Below are 20,813 nucleotides of genomic sequence, written 5' to 3'. Positions count from 1 at the left end.
TTTGATTCGCTTGCCTCTCGTTTTTGAATAGCTTTCTCGGTGGCCCCGGTAAGCCAATAAGTATTCACGTCTCCCTTTCCTTTCATGTGAACTAAACCGCGTTCCTCGATTATGTAACCACCGATCTTGTCCAATGCATCCTTGCACTGTCCGCTTATGTGTATACGTAATGGTTCACCGTTCGATTCCATACGGGAAGCAGTGTTCACGGTGTCTCCGAACAGACAATATCTAGGCATCGTTAGACCAACAACACCCGCTACCACAGGTCCTGGAACATTTATTAGTCGTAGACTTGTGCGAATACGCGTCGATTTTATTTGGTTATCGGGCTAGGTTACCTGTGTGGATTCCGATGCGTAATTTAAGCGTGTCTTGAGGCCTGTGAGCTATGGTGTGGTGTTTTACGGCATTGAGTAAGTCCAGAGACATCGACGCGATCTCCCCGGCGTGTTTGTTTCCATTTTTTATCGGCAAACCGGAGACCTGAAAGACACCCATCGTTGTCGAGTCGCGCAATGCAACGATTGCTGCATAAATTACAGCCCCCTTCCTTCCTTTCGATAAAAAAATTTACTCACCACCATGTAGGCATCGCCAATTGTTTCTACTTTATACACATCGTAACCTTTGATGATGCGGTCGAACAAAGTGTATAAATCGTTCAAAAAGTTTACGACCTAAAAAGCAATCACGAAGGTAAGTTTCAACGTACGGAGTGATTTGCGACAATTGATCGGCGTAAAAACGCACCTGAAACGGTGTGCTTTCCGCTGACATTGCGGTGAAGCCAACGATGTCGCTAAAATATATAGTGACCAGGTCGAAGGCCTCCGGTTCCACGCCGATACCATTCGTTAGGCAGTTGGCAACGGGTCTGCAAGAAACGAATTGATGCTTTAGGGTGGTCTGTGTGGATTAGAATTTCACAAGGTTCGGACAAGTATGAATAATCAAATGATAAATGATAAACGATGCCACTCACTCGGGCAGCATTCTATGAAGCAAATCCTCGGTTTTCTGTTTCTCCTCGAAAAGAAGGCGTGTACGTTCACTGACTAGATCTTCGAGGTTGTTCGCGTACTTCTCCATCATGTCCATCATTTGGTCCATTATATTCCGATGCCGTCCCGCTTTCATTTTCTTCAACCGTGTCCTGATCATTTTAAAGTCGGGCCTAAGCTCTGGACTCTCCGCCCAGCAGTCGGTAATCGTACTAACTATATACTCGGCACAGTCCGCTTCCGACTCGGACAGTATCTCTACGTTAGGTCTAAACGGCAGTTCACCATCTTCTGGGAACCTTTTCACTCGGTCTATGATTTCTGTCAATTTTTTTAACGGTCATATATAGATCTCTGCAACGCCGATCAACGCTAACAGTCATCCCCTGGTTATCGTAAACGAATATACATATATTTACCTTTGGGTTCTAGATTCACGCCACCGTACGGCCCCTTGCGTCCAATTATTTCGAATAGTATAATAGCGAACGAGTAAATATCTCCCTCCTGAGTGCCTCTGATCGGAGCGTTAGGATTCCTTAATAGCTCGGGTGCCTTCCAGAATAAGTCTGAAAGGAAGCGAATTTGCCAAGTCGCGGCTCTTGAATATTGGAAAAACAAATACACGATAGACCCCTGTATTACGTAACACTCGAACAACACGGTTGACAAATACATAATATTTCGTCCAGTGACCAGTCTCTTCCTCGTTTTCGTGAAACAATATGGAACGTGTATCACGCGTTTACGGAGGTCTATTGTAGGGTGATTATTGCATTATTGCTCATCGTACTTCGATAATACTGATGTTCACCGATGCTGTCGGACTCGGCGCAATGCCGCATATCGTGTAGCCCGAAATCAGAGACTTGGAGTACCCATCGCGAGGTCACCACGCAATTGGAAGATTTCAGATTACCGTGACAGACTAGCACAGACGACTCGTGAATGTACAGCATACCCTGCATTCGAGCAAAATCGTTTAATTAAACAGTTTCACTATCCTGCCTGCCTCACCACAGAACACTCACTTTAATGAGATCGTGAACTAACGATGCGATGAACATATCGTCTAACTTTATATCTTCGTTCTCGATGATGTCCTGAAACACGCACGATGACTCTATGAAATACAAACTCAGGCCAGATTACTGGGTTCGTCTGTGCATTAAAGATGACGTACGTAAAGACTTCCTTTGGCGCAATAGTCCGTAATTAACAATATCCTCATTGGCTCCACGCACGCACCGATGAACGAGTTCAGATTCCCGTGTCTGATTTCGCGAAGTATACGCATCTCTTTCATCACGTCCCGCGAGATGTCCTTCTTCTTTGAAAACTTCAGCTCCTTTATTCGCACCACTACCCCGTGGTAATGCCCGGTTTGCGCGAACACCTGGCCACCGCATCTTGACTCGTAGGACATTGCACTAACTAAGCTTAACTGCAACAGAAAAGACATGGATTTTTTCGAAATTCTATATAGGTAATTTCGATAAACAAATGATTTCGAATCCCAATAAACCGGGAGAACAGTGACCGGTGATTCCTCACCTTACTAGGGGAGGACATCATGTTGTCAAGATGAGGATAGCCGTGTATTTCGCTCGGATCGATCTTCCACAGCAGCCCCTCTATTTCCTGTTCGATCTTCCACCTTCGATATATGCTCATAGTGATCACCGCGGCGCAGAACAATAGAACTGCCAGCACGCCGGCCGCCACGATGCTTCGCAAATGCGTGTCGTCTTTGGGACAGTGTTCGTTGAGAAAACCGCATCCTGGTTCTGCTTCCGGTTTGTTTTTACCTGGCCAGTCCATAGCCTCCGACGGTCTGTACACCTATGCACGATCGATCGATACTTTGATACATTTCGCACGATCGACGGTGCTTTACGCTCGCAGTGCAGATATAGTCGAATATATATGCAGCGAATCGACGCGAGAGTAAATGATCCGCACGAATGCTGTAAACAACTCACTCACTAGAGTTTCACCCTGCTGAAATTGGCCCACGGGCTTCATTTGATAGTCGCAGGAGAAGTTGTTCAGTCGAAAGGGGTCCTTCTTCAGGGCCAGCACCGAGAAATTCCCCTCCGAGTCGCCGTTCTTGTCGAACTTTATCGTCGCGCCGCTGACACCTGTTTCAAAACGCGACACGCATCAAAAGTTATTCTGTTTTCTTTTTTTTTTTTTTTTTTTCAATTTTTCTTCTTCGGACCGAACTTTTGGAAATTCTGAATCATTTCTCGTTAGACGCAAGTGCGATCCATTATCAACTCGGTGTAAATAATCTACGCAATACATCGTGATCGATCGTACTCCTTCTAATCGAATGTACTCTTACAAGAACCACTTGACGCGTTTCGAAAGATTCAGATTGCTCTTGGTGCGGATTATACGTACTTACTTTGATACGTATGATTCCTGATAATAGTCTCTATGATCTGAGTGCCGTTGCTAGCGATCTCCTGCAGCGTGTGTTCCGGTTGATCCCGCAAAAGCTGGTCCAGGGCTTTCGCGTACAGCTTCACGGAATCGTAAAGATACGCGGCGTGAATCGATACGTACTGAAACAACAACGAAACAATCGATAAAGAAAACCGGGTCAAAATTGAAATTCGTGCAACGGAGACTAACCTTTTCGTACTTCCTCAGTAATTCGGGAACGGGGAAGTTGAAGGGTTCCTTGCTGCTGTACTCGCGAACCTTTTTCGTAAACTCCTCGTATTTCTGGGTCGGTGGCGTCGACACTACCACCATCAGGGAGCGTGCTCTTTTCAAAAAGTCCTTTGGATCCATGCAATTCCGTAAATTGTCGAAGTGTTCTGGTTCTGAAAGTCGATCGAGCGAAACCACCGTCAGGAAGCCAATCTTTCAACGAGAAGATAAAATACCCAATACTTGGACGTAATCATTATTATCTCTGATATTCGTTAAAGAATAATTTTATTGTATTTTAGAGCTGTTTTGTTGTATGTTTCGTGCGCACTTTAAAGTCCAAGTATTGGGTACCGCGATCGGAATCGTGATCTTCGAAACAACGAGGCAAAGGAAGCGTCCATCGAGATCGGGTCACGTGTCGGATCCGGAACCGGGTCACGAGCGGACCCGTGCTTGACCCGTGACGTTTAGCTAATCGGGAATTAGATACGGAAATGACGAGGTAACGAGGAGCGACGTTCTTCGCCGAAGGAAGCGCGTAGAAGACACGCGGCATCGTAACTCTGGATCGGATCAATCGAATCTCACGAATCGTTTTCACGATCGTTGGTATTCTTCGGCTACTCACTCCATAAGTACTTTTGCGCCTCGCGCTGCGAGTACGTCATCATGTCCACGTGTATCACCATGTACTCCCCGTTGTCCAGCAGCCGTTGATTCTGCATCGAGTTCATCATGTCGATCAGAGACATCGCCGTTCCCAGGAATATGTAAACTGCGAACAGATTTACGGCTTCCGTTAGACACGACGCACCGCGGGAGTCCAGTTGGAATTGAATACGCGGAACGTTAGACCGCGAGCCGACTGATTTCCACAACGGAACTGACTTTCACGCTTGTTTCTACTACTTAGGAAACGGCTGCTCTATTTCCTACAATTATCAATGAGATCATCGAACGGAAGTTGTAGGCTCCATTATCTCACGAAGGAAATTTACGAAAATAGTCGACGAAACTATCGGATACCAACGTCTGACGCGTTTTACTAGATCTCGTTTATCTTTCGCGTTCTTCCAGCTTAGGATCTTGACGATATACCGTTGAAATTTTTCATTAAAATTATGATAAAGAAACTTGGACTAACTCCTAGTCATATTTTTGGTCTCGTGTATAAGTTGAAACCATACGCTGACTTGACAACATGGTAGCCTCTCCTCGCAGCAAGTGTGCCTGTCCTCGACGGTCTTGTAGTGGTTCACGGTTAGGTTGTTCTTGATTGCCTGATCCTCCAACGATTTGGCGACACTCGACCAGGCGCTCTCGGTTATGATGGTGAATTTGTTCCAACCGTAATGGAGCAGCAGCGCGATCACCGATTTTGTCACCTGCGTGTCCGGCGGCTCGGTCCTCGCGAACGTGTTCACCTTCGAGGCTTTGTAATCCGAGCATTTCTGCAATCAAAACGGTCCTCTGCTCGATTAACGCGTTCCTATTTTTAATATACGTGGAAAAGTAAAAGGAGAAGTCAGGTATAAGGCCGGAAAGAAGAGGAGCCGCGTAAAAAGGAAGAGAAGGCGCGGCAAAATCATCAAACAAAAATGATCGGAAGACCGAAACCGCGAAGCGGAGAAAACGACAAACGGTCGAAAAGAGGCAGCGGAAGAATAAAGGGCAGAAAATTGAAAGGAGGAGCGAGGGAGAGCAGGGAAGCGGCAAAAGAGAATAAAAAGCGAAGGAGGAGGAGGAGGAGGAGATGGTGGAAAGAGAGAGTATAAGAGATCGAAAGAGAGTAGAAGGCAAGAGAGTAAGGCGGCAAAGTGGGCTGCGCCGGGTGCCATGGTGTGTGGCGCGCGGTTAAATATAAACCTGTGGCAGCCACCACGAACGAGGGCAGGAGGAGAGTGGAATGAACGGGGCAGCTCTCTTCTCGTGCTCGCGCGCAGAAATGCACGGGGCGGTTGCTCCGTACCGTTGAAATGTGACATGCGCTCATTAACATATAAATTAAACGTGACAACTGGGGGTCAGTTCTACTTTAAACGCGGCGACCACCGCACGGTTCACTTTCCGTTCCTTTTTTCCCTCCGCGCCCCCCGTCGATCCCTGCCGCTCTCTTATTCGCATTCGATCGACCAATTTTCCCCCGTTACATTGTTACCATCCAAGTCCACGTAACGGGGGACGCGTGACCGAAAAAATTCCCATATCGTTTCTTCGTTGTAAGCAGGGGTTGAAAACATGTTTTGTTCGTACGTTGATTTGTTTACGTTTACGGTTCTACCATCGAATCAGCGACGAGCGCTTGAAATTTAATATATGTATAGAACGGAACAAGGTCCTTGAATCTCCGAAAGACGCGATCGTCAGCAATTCATTCACCTGTCCGCCATTGTTCTTTTTCGTCCGTTCTCGTCGGCGACCGTAAATTCGGTCGAGCGTTCTTTTTCCTTTTGCGCGGAGAATTTCGACTCGGAAAGGCCAAACTGGATACCGTCGCGAGGCGGCAAAAAGAGCTCCTTTCGTAGGAGTCGTCCCAACGGACCGGACGTCGAGCGTCATACGGCAAACAGAGAACGACGTCGCGTTAAATTCGCCGAAAGGAAGTTGACTATGCGGCCGTGATAGCGAAATTATTGTAATCGTCGCTTGAAAAGAAAAGAACGAAATTGATCCGGCTTGGCGTCACTGGGAGGAAGTAGCCGGGCCGCATCGGGAATGACAAAATTATTATTGTTCGTTGGTGGCGCGAGGCGAATGCCGCGTTTGATTAAAAGGAAGCCGTGACAACGGACGTGTCGGGTCGATGAGATCTACAGCCTCGACCTTGGAGAAATTAGGGGAACTCCGCGTCGAATTCAATCCTGTTCAATTCAATCTACAATTTTATAATCCCTCGAACGCGTCGGTGCGCCAACACTGTATCGACGCGACTGTTTATTTACTTCTATTATCTTATATATATATATATATATATATCCCCAGACACTGATTATCGAATTGTTTATTGAGAGAAGAGTTAAATATCGCGAAGAAGCACGGATGCAGTCGTACGTGTAACCAAGACGCTGCAACCACGCAACAGTGTCTCCAAGTTTTACATAGAACGCGGCCATTGATCGATGATCCGGTAGTCGAAACTGGTCTGGGTTAGAAAACCAGTCCCCTGTTCCCGTCGAACCGGGACGAACAAAGAGGACGCGCGCACGAATGCAGATTCGTATTGTTTTAAGGCCGGACCCTCCACGGGCCCGTGAAGAACGAGTGGAGGGCCGGTAGACAAAACTGAGCAACCTGGTCGGTTATCATGGTTGGTGAACGAGGTGGGCTTTGGTCATTGCCGGCTCGCGACGTGCTGTTATTCTGGGCTCCACTCGGCTATATTTAGACGAGACCACCTTGAGGGAGCTCGAGAGAGGCTCGAGTGCTCTCCGCGGGCTACAACCGCAGCCTTTTCTCTATTGGCCGATTGTGCGTTGGTTGTGCAACGCGTTCGCGATCCTTTGGAAAACCAATCGAGGAATTCATCTGCCTACGCCGATCTTTCTACGTATTTTCGACATAGATCGCGATTTACGGATTCCTCGCGCTCGAACAAACGCTTCTACGATCATCGTGGAGCTTACTTATTTTTCTAGCCTTCGATAGTTTTACGCGACATCGTTACTTTGTGCAAAAAACTAATCGTTGGAATAGCGATAGAACAAAATAGATCCTCGAGGCGCTATTAATTTTATCTTGCTTCGGCGCATAGTTTTTTTTAGACATTCTTCGTTTTATAGTTGCGAGCGTTAGCAGTTTAACGAGGTTTTGTTAACGTCCGTTGCGAGTTGCAGTCCGTGGCTTTTTAAATTTATATGTTACTGCTTTATAATTGTTTGCCACATCCATAAAACATGAAGCCAGGATATTTCATCTTTCCGCCGCGCGGTGATCCGCGTCGTTTCTCAAAATTATGCCTCTCTAAACTCGTCTTTACGACGGAGAACGCGGCGGCTGTTCGGCCTGGTGCATCGACAATCGCCCCGTCCGCTGAATAACAATGGAGTAATCGTCGTTCGCATCTTGCGAGCCAGTTTAATCGCGTACATCGATGCCGAACAGTCGCATCGTCTCGCGCTGAAATCACGACGCCCCTCTGAAAACAACGCTTATTCCCCGTGCTCTCAAGATCCCCTTCCTGTTTGTCGCAAGACGGAAGTCACACCTGAGGAGGAAGACTCGAAAGGAAGTTAAGAACGTGTCGGAATATTAATTCCGCGTTTAATCTTTTCGAAACGTCGCACACCTAGTCAACAACAAGAATTCTCTTGCTACTGTTTCGAAAGCGAGTAAACAAGCACGTCTTCGATTCTCCTTCCGTTCCGTGTACCCTGGCCCGCGCGCATTGTACATACTTTCAATGACCAACAGTGGCATTTTTTAATCAATTTCTTGATCGACACTCCGTTAAAAAGTTATTAATAAAATTATTAATAAAATTTTTTTCCTCGAAACTGCGTAGGATTTCGGGGGTATGTCTAGTCACCAAAAATGATTGCAATCGACCCCCGCAATTGAAAATAATTTTTCCAAAACGATTAAAAATTTTTTTATTAATAACTTTTTAACAAAACCTCAACCAATAAATTGGTATTCTCGCAATAAAGATTTCATAATATTTGCTAGCGTTAATTGGATAGACAAAACGTAGGATTCTTTTCGAGATCGATAGTTTTCTTACCGCGAAGAAGCAGAGTGAAAAACAGAACGAGCACCGTTCTATCGGTTTTATTGGGAAAGGCATGTAATTTCTTTTTGTCCGTGTAATGCTCGAGCGTTGTCTCGGCGAAGGTGACAAGCCAGAACGGTAACGTTGTGCCAGAAATACCACTCTTCCTGATACAACGCGCTGGCTACCATAGCAGAACGGAAAGATCGCTTCCCGGAATTCGCGAGCGTGTGAACGGATCACGTCCTGGCCCGTTAATGGTGGGGCTATTAGTGTTCTCGAGGGAGACCGTTTACGTGCACCAAGATCTTGCCAAACGACACGCTCCGTGTCGCAGATAAATTCGTTGCTCTCGCAGGTCTCGACCGGTGAAACGTGCCGGGCTTTTATCTTGAATATCAATCGATAATCCTCCGGCTCGTTAACTCTCTCGCTTCGTTCGTCGATCTTTTCCTGCGACGGTCCTCGTTCGAGCAGCAGACGGCAGAGACCAACCTTTGGTGAAAAGTTCAATTTTCTTTTGCACCTTGGGTCGGTGAAACGCGACTGCTATGCAATGTTAATGATTCCACTGTACACCCTGAACACACGACCAAAAAAAAGGGGACCAAGAGAAATTCATCGAACGAACGAATTCTTTCTAAGGAATTAGAAAGTTGTTGGGGAACAGCGACCGTCCAGTCACCATTAGATAATTGAACTTGAAGCTGCAACGCGCGCCGTTACGTCAATTAACCCCTTAACTCTTACATTTTTCGCCCTGACCCGACAAAAATGATCGTTTCTCTTCGTGTTACGTTTTTAATAAAGTGAAAACCGAAACGTAGAATGCTAATGAAACTAATTGTTTTTATCGTTTCTAAAACCATATCTATCGCTACCCGCATGATCGTTAAGGGGTTTGGCGTGCGTGTAAACCAACTGTTTCGGGACTTGTCACTTAGAAGCTACAAAAATGAATTCTTAAAAAATAAGTGGTATAAAATTTCCTGAATTCGACCTGGCAGTCGACGAGTTCAGCGATAGGTTTTCGCGGGGCAACGCTCGCCCGATGACTTCCTCTAATTAGACCCGATATCGAATAATTAAGAAGAACCAGGTGAATCGGATGGTCGAGGAAACGTACGCGACTCGATGATAACGTCGCTCTCTTACGCAATCGATGAAGTTAACGTGGGCATACGGTGGGTTCAAGGAACGGGTTACGGAAGTTTGTCGTATCGTTGCAGCGACGCCATTTCGTTTAACTATTAGGTTGTACATTAAACGTCGGCTCTTTACTGTGTTTAGAAAATGGATCTATGTTTTGTGTCACGAAAGGGACACAAGTTGACGATCAAGGGAGGACGTTAACTTTCGGTCAGAGCCGATCGCTCAGTGGTTAACTCTCGCAGCCGCGACGACTACATCGTCGACTTTTCTTCGGAGTATCGCTGGTTTTAACCATGCCAGAGGTCACGCTCGATCTCGGCGTAACGATGCTCAAACGTCTACGGTCATTACCGTCCCATTGTTACGCAAATTGTACACGAAGACAAGATTTCTTGGCTAAACGTCGAGTGCCATGGCCGGAGCAAGTTTCGCGAAGCATGCTCGAAAGAAGGAACTCGTCGCGGATTTCGTCGGACTCGCGGCTCGAGAATAAAATAATCGAAAGAGGAAAACGCGGAGGATCGATCGAACGTCGGAGCGGCCGTACGATGGAACAGATAGGAGCAGTTTTCTCACAAGAGATCAGAGGTGTCGAACGGTATTTAGATATGTACGACGTATTTATATTTAGCCTCGCCTCGTGTCTACAGCCGCGCTCCGATATAAACATAATAGAACGTATTTACTAACTCGGGCGTCATTATAAATTCTAATTTGAAAAACGGAACGTTGTAACCGGTGGCTTTTATGACGGGCTGGGCAACCGACCAAGGGTATTCCCGTTTCCAGGTTTCGGATTTTAGAAAACCCGACGAAAGATTTCCGATCGGTGGGCTCGGGCCGGCGTTTAACCATCGTCCGAGAAAGTTCAACGTTTCAAAAATAAATGGCCGATACGCGCGCCTGTGTTTCGCAACCGACGCGTTTCGCGGCGGAGATTTATCGTCCGAGAAAGGTGTTTCGAATTGTACATCGACGAACGGTGTCCCCACTAAAAATAAATTTCTAAACTGGAGAATCATTGCGCGACCCTGTTCACGAGGAACGTGTGTATCGGAGAAGCGGACGACGAGGGGTGGGTGGGGCGTGGAACTCTTTACGCACAGGCGCATGCGTACGGGAGAGTATCTCGCCGGCGCAGACGCAGACGCGACGGTGAACAAGGTGGGGTCAGCGCGCACACAGAAACAGGGCGGTGCTTTCATTTATTCATAAATCAACAGCGTCTATTTATAGCACCGACGACGGACAAATAGCGATAGTTGCGCGCGCGTGCGAGCGCGCCACTGTTGTATCCTTGAATGGCGAAACAATCGAATGGAAATAAAATGCGGCACGATGAAAAATCGGAGAAGCCTCGACGTCCGGTTGCTGATCTCTTCCTCGAGCACGTGGACAACTTTTAACGCGACGTCTGGTTTCGTTCGGTCAGGGTCGCGGGCTCTCGTCTACGATATTAATTAGCCGTCTCCTTGCCGTTTACACCGACGCTAACTATTTCTGGAAAGTTTTTAACACAATTGCTACCGACGAGCCCTGCCTGCGGGCAACGATCAGCCTCTTCCTTTCCTCTAAACATTGTTCAACCATTTTTCTCGTCGATCAGTTTCAACAATGTTTAAGTAAACACAATACGATCCATTGTTCCTTCGAAAACAGCGATGGATGCATGTATCTCTAATGCTAAGATCGCGGGTGCTCGATATCAATGATAACAATGAGCGTTCGTCTAAAAAAAAAAAAACCATGCGAGTCCGAGATGGAGGATGTAGGGTCTGTCGTATATGGGACGGGATATCGAAACACGGGATGGGAAGTTGAACGTAACGCAGCCACGGCCTACCGATGCCGATGCTGGTCGCTGCCGTGTTGGTTGTAGTTGGTTCGTTCAGTCTGTCGCTCGGCGAAGCAATAGCCCAGGCTAAATATAGCCTGGCGATAAACATAGGCAGTTGTTAGTGGAGCCGCGGTGTAGAGCGGTATCCTTGGATATACTCGAATGACGCCGGATACACGATTGCTCTCTCGTAACGCCGTGGGATTTCGGGGTCTACCTGAGAGCCATTCAAGAATTCTCGACCTGGCCAGAGGCGGTGGCGGTGGCTGTGGCTGTGGCGGAGGCGGAGGCGGCCGAGCGCGCGAACGCACAGCTGGCAATCGAGCGGCCGCGGCCGCGGCCGCGTCCGCGTCCGCGTCCGCAACGAGGTGCGTGGAAATTGGAAGTCGTCGCGTCGCGGCGTGTCTGGGCGCAATTAGCGTTTTCGACCGGTGTTATCCGACGTTAACGATCGTTTTATGGTAATGGGCAATTAATATTGCATGACGCGTAATCGGAGGTGTTGAACTCCCCCGGACGGAATTCGTCGTCGCGCGATTTCGCGTCTGGCCATCGAGCGGAATCCGATCGAGATACATTGCACCGGTTTAAGTAAAGCGACACTATCCACACGGGGCGTGTGTGGAATTCTTTGCCCGAGCGTTACGGTAAAATTCTCGTCTTCTCGTTTTCTTCCCGCTTGCTTTATATCGTCTTAAAGTGCCCTCGGGCCTTCAAAATTCTACACGCCTCGTTAATTCTTCCGCGCCTAGAATATGGATTCCAGATCTGGAGCTCCGCTAGAAAAACTCCCGGTAAGCTGCGCGTTAATGTTCCAAGTAAATTCTTCGAACGCGTCTTTGTAACATCGGCGGACTCGTGGACGTGATTATCCGTACCGTGCATCGTGATTATTTATTTATTCGTTACACGGGTAGAACCCATTTTCATCGATATTCGCGTTACACGTTGAATCATCGACCGTTCGTAGGCAACGAAATCGTTTAAATTTAACACTTTTCTCCGTACCGGACTTGTTTAGAAAAATAAAATTGCATCAACGGAATGTGCTCGACCGCAAACGACGTTAATAATTCCGTCTGCTCGTTGGACGCATCTATGTCCTCGTTTGGAAACTCGATTGCAGTAGTTGTAGCGCTTGGGCCGAACTGTACCTAATTCCCTGCTCGTTCTAGTTTGTACCGAGAACGCACGGAATATCCAAAGGTTTTTATTGCCCGAAAACGGCGAGGATCGACCAATTTCGTGGTTTTCTACGCGGGAAAGTTGGCAACACGAAGCTGTATTCTCCTTCCTTGATTCTTCGATTCGCGTTTCTCGACAAAGCAACACACGGGTCTAAATATAGTCGGGCCGATAAACACAGACACTTGGACATATGCTTCACTGATAACGGATAGTCGTTGTAACACGGTTGCTGTAATATCGTTCACAACCGCCGTAATACTACATGATTTGCGTTGTTTTCGCGTCGCGATTAGCGGCAAATATTGACAGACACTGATACGGGACCGGGCCGTTCAAATCTGCACGAATTTAAGGAGGCTTCGCGTGAGCAAAGAGATAAAGGCACGTTTGCGTAAAGTATATTTTTTTTTAGTGGCGTTAAAAGGAAACTTTTGTCGAGAACGCGTCTTTCGCGAGATAACGCCGCGCTCGAGCTGAAACGTCTCGGTTTTTCGAACAATTATAAAACGGGGAATCAGCGCTCCGCGCCGGGCGAATTCCAGCTCGATCACGCAAACCCCGCGATCCAATGTTGAAAATACTTGGCGACAATAAATTGCATCACGCGAACGCCTCTTCTTTGTCCGTCGAACGCTTCGATATCTCGAAATAACTCCGGAGAGGTGAAAGAAAGAAAGAAACAGGAACGAAGCGACGCGACGACGCGTTCGAATCTTCGGACCGGCTACGGTAAACGTTTAGCGAATTATCGGCTCGTCCCTCGGGGAGATTATATTTAGAACGCGGCATTAGGATCAACGGCGGCGATAGAACGATCTCAGCCGACGACAAATTAAAGCGATCGCGACGGAGCCGTCGCGGCTCGTTAAATCGCAACGCACTTCGCGTACAACCGAGGTGCCCGGTTGAAAGCGTGGCTTTATGCACAGCGTCCCAACATTTCACCAACATCTCCGGCCGAGCCATAACTCGAATCGTTCTGCCTCGAGTAAACTACCGGTAAAACGTTCCTCCCGTTTCGATTTTTTCTTGTGATTTTCGACGGAAACGCTCTAATCCGACGATTCGTACGCTCCAATCTAATACGTACGTATATAAATTGACAGATTTTTCAAAGTTTGCGTCTTCCTCGGAAATACACGGAGATAAAGATTGTCCGAGGAGAGCTCGAGTTTCGGTATTAGATAGATAGAGGCAAGTTCAGGACGCTTCACGCGACTAGATGATCAAACGTGGTGGTGATCACGTGCTCGAATCTCCGGATAAGTACGCCGCGACGAAGAAATTCGTTTATCTGCGTGCCAGAAGAGCCACGAACGACCACGTCGTAAAACGAGGGAAGAACAACGCAGACCGACCATACATTCTTGTTGACCGAATGAATACGCGTTGGTACGCGCCGGGCCCATAATTGGTGCCGGCCAATTAAGGGTTAATTGAGTGTATTTTAGCCTGAAACCAGCCGCGTCGTCGTTAGTTAAGGTGGCACCCACATTAAACCGAAGCTCTGCAACGCCGATATAACGCTCGTCTACTGCTACTTTGTACTTTATTCTGCTCTCCTGTGCCGCGTACCAGGAAAACTATTATCGGTCGACCGATTTATTATCAGCCCACGGTGGACGAAACTCTCACAAAAACACCATCTCGGAAAGAGTGTCCTTATAAAAATTTCATGGTAAGTACGAGTCATCGGTTCGTATTCCAATCTAGGATCGACGATCGGTCGATCCCTTTTGAATTCGGTCCAAGTTTGCAGATTACGTCGATTCATTGGTAGATTCGACGCGGATTGGCAGGGCGGCTAATTCGAACAGCGATCCTTGAATGCAGACGGTAAGTCTGAGCCAAGGTCAAAAAACACGTTAGTCACGTACTTACGATCGAAGCGTGTACCGTGAATCACGGTGCTACACAATCGCGAAAACTAGAATATCTACGAGCTGTTCGTCGCTCGCGAAGCCTCATCGAGGAGAAAAAGGACAGGATACGATTGAGAAAGAGCGAAATGAAAATTTATCGCCGTGGAAGGTATTCGGATGACTATCTCGCGACGATTTATCGAGATTCCCGCGGAATTTTCAGCTACGAGCAGCGAAAAACTAATCTCCGATCGCGTGACCCCTCATCGTGCATTGACCATAAATAGATAAATAAATGGTAAGGGAAAAAGGATCGAAACCGTAGGATCTATCGTAGAATGCTCGATCGAACTAGTTTTCGAGCCGTTCTGCGTAAAGTGGGCGCTGCTCTTGGAACGGATTTCAAATAAATATTAATTAATCCCGCATGTGCAATATTATGTTAAACGAGCGCCACGTTCCCTTTTCCTCCTGCAGAAGCGGACACGAGCCAACGATGACGGCGCGAACGAGTCGGACTCCTGTTCGCCAGTGAAACCAGTATTCTCACACTCTATTCGCTCTTTTATTCCTGTCTCTAAAAATAGAGTTTACTCCGGTAAAAACGTCCGCGTTGTGCATTCTTTCTCCGTGAGCGTGATGAATGGGATCTCGTCGGCGATACCTCTCCAACCACCGCCGACGATTATATTCCGGTGGCTGCAATACGATTTCTGGAGGGTATCTATCGGAGCGAGTTACGCAAAAATTAATCGACCCATTTATCGAGAAACTACATTCGTCGGCGAATCGATTATCGTTTCGACGTGGAAAATCTACGACAGACGCTCGCGAACAGTTGCAGGATCTGCTCGAATATTTCACGTTGTCTGAAACTAATGGAACTGAACGGAAAGGAACGCGGTAATACATTAAACGATCGTCACCACGCGGAGGTTTTAAAACGTTGGACACTTTGGCAAGCGATAAAGGCGGTAGAGACCGGTGATCCTTTGGTTATTCGCGGCAGCGTAACACCTCCGAGACTAGCGAAGAAGCGAGGAAAGATATTTGAGAGTTATCGGTGTCAGAAGTTAAAAACGCGACTTTCGAAGCACGAAGCTCGATCGAACCAGCGAAAGATTACCGCTATCGATGAATTTCTCAACGTTATGTCACCCGTGTTAATGTTGCGTAAACGCGGCGTTAATCGACGCACGCGTGCACACATTCTCCGATAAAAAGAAAAAACGGAGCCCGATCAACGCGCATGCACCAGGTTAATTTTACGTAATATTACGGTATTGTAGGGTCGGCGGCGGTGGCGGCTGGGTTCGGGCAATGGCGCGTCCAGTCGCTCGTAAATTCCTCACGCTATCGCGATATATTTAACCCGGCGATAACGTAGCAAACAAATCGTATCGTTTCGCGCGAAACCGGTATTCTCACGCTCTACGCTCGCTCGTTCGTCCGTGTTCTCCCGTTGCTAAATATAGCGTATTTAGCCCGCGATCGGCGTCGGTGTCGGGGAGCCTGCGTGCAACGATTCGCGGGTTCCAAGGCAGAACATCGCCGTAATTTCTCGACGATCTACACAGCGAACGTACCGGACGAGGAAACGCGACGCTAGACCGGCGACCAAGTATCGTCCGACGGTCGATCATCGTTGTTCACGCGTCGCTAAAGATAGCCCGGCGATTACTTCATCGTGGAAATCACGTAACGTCACTCGAAAGAGAGATATAATGTGGGTCGGTGTCGAGGAGACGAGGAAATGGTAGCGCGGAATAATCGTTCTCGTGGTGGTGGACCGAACACGGTGCGCTTGTACACGGACCGTGTAAAACGTTTCCAACACCATCAGCCTAACGAAATCGCGACACCGCTCGATCCTCGCAATAAACTTTTTACCGCTCTCGCGTATCTATATAAATAATGCATAGGCAACGCCAAACAAGTCTGCCGTTCGCTATTACCGGACCAATAGCTACCGCATAAACGCTATTATTACACCGTTATTGCACAAGATGAAAGTATCGCGATGTTGCATTACGCCTACGCGCACGGGGAATCGTCGCACGATCCTTTGACCGAAAACCTCACCGATTCCAGATAAAACGATTCGCGATTTCTATAGCGATTAAAATTGCAGCACGATAGAAACCTCGACTATCGCAGAAAATTCCAACGAGACCTCTTCTACCAGCAAAAATGTTGAATCGTTACCGATCGTCCAAGATATGAGAAACTTTAGTCCGGTGTCGTTAGTCGCTTAAACGAGTAAATAAGTAAATGTTCCGATCAGGAATGGTGTCCCGTCGATCGGCGAATTACGCGTTAATATCGTAGAAGCACGGAGGAAAGGAAATATGCGGTGTCAGGCCGACGAGTCAGGACAACGACGGACTGACACCAAGCCGGACCAGGTAAGCGTCCGTTGGAGTGCGTGGGGCATCAACAGGCTTGGCTATAAATAGACCGCGAAGGTCAGGGGAATCAGCAGTTTTCATGCAAATGCGCCATCGATGGAATAATATTGCTCCTTTCGCGGGGAGCCGATCCAGCTCCGGTTACTCGGGTTTCCAGTTGCGGAATCGTTACGATTTAATCCGTTTTCATTCGCAGACGCTGTTGCCCCGCGGATTAAACCCGCGCCGCCTCCGTGCGCAACCAGACCTCCTCCTTTGTGTCGCCAGTCTCGCGCGCGCGGAATACGATGGAATTTATATTCGTAATTGATGTTGTTTACTCGGTGCTTCCACTCGGCGTACTTCATCATCGGCGAACACGCGTCATTTGAATTGGAGATTTCGCGCGGAGGTGAACGAAAGATGACACGCTAAATACTTGGAAGATCGGTGCTACGGTCGGGACGGCTCGCCGAGCCGGTTACAATGTAATTTTACGGAGACGCGCCAGTTCTCGAAATCACCAGACTTTGTCCCGATGTTTAATTTCCTTTTAATTTTAGGCAGCCTTTGCAACAAATTTTTGAAGAAATTCAAATAAAGCAACGGCAAGACTTTTACCGAATCTAGCGTGCGAAAATCGTTGGTAATCGAGCGGATATTTTCGAACGCGTCGTGGAAATTTCATCGGCAGCCGAATAGTTTTCCGATTCGCGGAGACGTCATCGGCTCGGGCAGCGGTGCAATCAACAGGTGGTTGCACCAACTGCGATGCAGTGACCCGTGTGCTGGTGCGTGTGCGTGTGCGTGTGCGTGTGCGTGTGCGTGCACGCGCACCGAGTCTCGAGAGGAAATGTGAGCGAGCGAGCCAGCGAGTCACTTATCGAAAGTTCCCACTGGTTCCCGTGGTACCCGCATACACACGCTCGTTACGAGAGCTTCGCCGGCGCATAGGTGGGCATTCAGGCTCCGCGTCCACCTACAGGTATGTACCTAAATGGGTAACCGCGCTCCTGGTATACAGGGTGGTCCACGCGATCGGGTCCATCGAGGCTGCGTCTCGAAACTTGGACGGTCGCGTCGACCCCGCGATCTCTATTTTACCCGTCACGCGCGCACCATAAAAGTCCAGAGACCAACAACCGAAATGGAAAGTTCCTTATAGAAACAATATTCGAGGCAAAACTATTGGCTGGAAGTATGAAAATCGGGCGTGCAATTCGTAAGATTTTATCGAGCCGAGAAGAGGCTGAAAGTCTCCGTCGTAGGAGCGTAGAGATTACCGGTCGATCAACTTCCATCGGGTGACGCGTTTTCGTGAAAGTGTCGTCGGTATTCGAGGAGTCCTCGCGAATCGTCGTCGCGGAAAAGTCGGATCGCGTCGCATGGAAAGTTTAACGCGCGTGTCGCCGCGACCGCGTTCCTCTGCTCGATGAAATTCAGTCCGCGAGGCTCGATTACGTTCCGCTCCGAAAGGAATTAACAAACAAGAGGCGGGAGGGGAGAGCGAAGGGGGTGGGAAAAAAAGGAGAACGAAGTTTCCTCGATGGAAATCGGTAAGGACGCACGGTCTCTCGAGGACTCTCGCTCGAATATGAGAAAGTGGTACGCGGACGTAAAAAGGCCTCCAGACTAATTTATGTTAATTGGAGGTCGTAAGAGAATGAAACGGACACGCGAGAACGCCGCGGCGGGATCGTTTCGCCAGGAAACGAGAAGAAGGGATAAAGGCACAGGTACGCGGCGCGGCGCGGCGCGGCGCGGCGGTGGCCTCCGGTGGCGGTGGTCGTTGCGTTCGCGATTTAAAGCGTAAAGATCGGCCCTTCTCCGAGCCATGCGAGGGACGAGCCGGTGCAGAAGCGTAAAGAGAGGCACGCCGCTTCTTACTTTCACCTAGTTTCACTCGTTAGCGAGCGCAGCGGAACCGCTCCGGGACAACAGGGTCCGATCCGGTCCGGTCCTTCTCTCGCCGCGAGCACGCGTCGTTCCTTCGATTTCCTCCTGGTTCAGCCGCGCTTCTTTCCGCCGGTTTATATTCGCGCTTCCGTCGGACTATTTTCTCCCTGTGCTTTCGAAACGCCGGAGACGCGACGTTTATTGTTATTCCGTACGGAAGGTTTATTAAAACGACGTCAAGTCGACCAGAGACCGCCGCCTTTTGCAGATTCAGATTCGATGACGCAAGCTTCGGACGCCACGAGAATGTTTACGGTAGCGGATGAAACTTTAAGACCAATGACCATGACCTTTTATCGAAGAAAATTATTTTAAAAATGAAATATATTCGAACAAAGTATCCGTGCAACTGCATGCCGAGAAATACTACTGGACGGTTCGACATCGAGTTCCTAAAGTTTCGATAAAACAAACCATAGATCGGTCCTTGATCGTGCTAGGCGTCCACGCACATAAACTATCATATTCGATTACAGTCGGATAAGAATCGTTGCAGCGTTTCGATTTATACAACTGCTCGTGAATGTCACGGACCGTAGTAGTCGATACGTACTCGTCGTGTCGGGCTAGTCACCGAAGGGGTTAAACGAGTTTATTTGGGACAGTGAGTCCCACGGGGAAGACTCGTTAGGGAATTCTAGGCGACGGACGACGCAGAGTGCCGGACGGTTAAAAATAGCTGCGGATTCGTGACATGTGTTTTACGAATTGCCGCGCTCGAGCGCGGTTTATTTTCAAGCGTCGCTTCTCGATAATTTCTTCCATAAATAACCTTCGATTCCAAAGTTTCCGTTCGACCCTGGTGCTAAAAATATCGTGAGCGATAACGTCATCGTGACCCGGTGACGTCACGACATTTCGATCATCTTTTTTTCCCCCCCAGACCGCGCTTCTTTTCCTCTCTTTCGATCCACGCGTCTCGGGACGAATTCGAAAGACGGGGGCGGCTGTACTTTTCGCGCGGTGCAAACACACGCGGTTCTCCGAAGAGAAAAGTCAAATCACACAAATTTATCTTATCGTAGTCCGAGATCCTCGTCCCTACTTTCCAGAAGAAACGTCTTTTTTTTCTTTTTTTTCTTTTTTTTTAATTTTTATCTCAAATAATCTAATCTGAGAACACGAAAGCGAATGAAACAAGCAGGTGACGAGGGTGACTCACCTCTCGCGAGATGTACAAAAAAACACATACGCGCGTATCGAGCGTTAAAAAACAAGTATAATACAATAGTATCAATAATACAATAATCGCTTAGGACTCGAGGGTAGTATCGCGTGGTAAATTCTTTCTCTATTCCTGATAGAGATTTCAAGTGCGGTTCGATGGACTCTGTTGGTCGGTAAAAAGAAGAGAAAGATGGAGGAAGTGACGCGTCGAAACAAAAAAATTCTTCGACCTACGTGCAGAAGATGCAAGGTTTCTAACTCAAACCCGAACCTGATTCGGTTCTCAGTTTTGTAAACGGGTTTTGCTACTATGGTTAACCTGTTCTTAAATCTAGTTATTTTGCCATGATTAATTTGCTTTTGCAACAAGTTTTAATTCTGTAATGTGTACAATGTAGCAGGCCTGTTCGTTATCAGTCACTGTGACAGCATACGGTTTAAATTTTTAATTTTACAAAGTATATTGAGCTTTGTTGTTTTGTCATATATTTTATGTCATTTTTTATCTAACGCAGCATCCTGTACGCGAACACAAACAAGTCCTGAAATAAGTGACATATTAATGGACGCAAAATAAAATTAACAGCAAGTTACTTGTAGAACTTAAATTGTTAATAGATTATTTGATCAGATACGCGTATATACAACGAGTTAAAATTGAATATGCAATGCACGGTTTTCGAAAAAAATTTTGCGTACAATGATGAAATGAAGAATATTTTCTTTTGCTTAGGTTACTCGACGATGACAGTTTCACGTTGGAACGACAGAATCGACGAGTGGTACGAGAAGTATGTTTCACGGGCCGTCCGATGTTACGAAGTAGAACCAGCCATTTATCATCGGCAGAGGTATCCTAATTGAAACCGGCGGTAATTTTAGCACGCT

The 20,813-nt window shown here is 47.6% G+C and overlaps 1 protein-coding gene across 1 annotated transcript in view; it reads right to left on the bottom strand.

Moving 5' to 3' along the window:
* The window catches only part of LOC122398225 (receptor-type guanylate cyclase Gyc76C-like), a 48,656-nt gene that overhangs the window by 1,805 nt on the left and 26,038 nt on the right, over positions 1–20,813 (bottom strand). The window contains exons 5-19 of the mRNA XM_043397922.1: positions 4,813–5,119; positions 4,297–4,443; positions 3,645–3,838; positions 3,415–3,574; positions 2,991–3,145; positions 2,559–2,846; positions 2,188–2,448; positions 2,036–2,107; positions 1,798–1,966; positions 1,424–1,573; positions 986–1,325; positions 754–877; positions 582–680; positions 342–486; positions 15–271 (exon numbers count right to left, since the gene is read on the bottom strand). Of these exons, the coding sequence (XP_043253857.1) occupies positions 15–271; positions 342–486; positions 582–680; positions 754–877; positions 986–1,325; positions 1,424–1,573; positions 1,798–1,966; positions 2,036–2,107; positions 2,188–2,448; positions 2,559–2,846; positions 2,991–3,145; positions 3,415–3,574; positions 3,645–3,838; positions 4,297–4,443; positions 4,813–5,119 (2,868 nt within the window). The remainder of the gene's footprint in view (positions 1–14; positions 272–341; positions 487–581; positions 681–753; positions 878–985; positions 1,326–1,423; positions 1,574–1,797; positions 1,967–2,035; positions 2,108–2,187; positions 2,449–2,558; positions 2,847–2,990; positions 3,146–3,414; positions 3,575–3,644; positions 3,839–4,296; positions 4,444–4,812; positions 5,120–20,813) is intronic.

Source organism: Colletes gigas, unplaced genomic scaffold, assembly GCF_013123115.1.
Source record: "Colletes gigas isolate AHSC1104 unplaced genomic scaffold, ASM1312311v1 Colletes_gigas_Sc00011, whole genome shotgun sequence".
In the NCBI taxonomy this organism is placed as follows: domain Eukaryota; kingdom Metazoa; phylum Arthropoda; class Insecta; order Hymenoptera; family Colletidae; genus Colletes; species Colletes gigas.
Note: the sequence above shows the minus strand (reverse complement) of the source record. Positions and strands in the feature narration are given on the sequence as shown.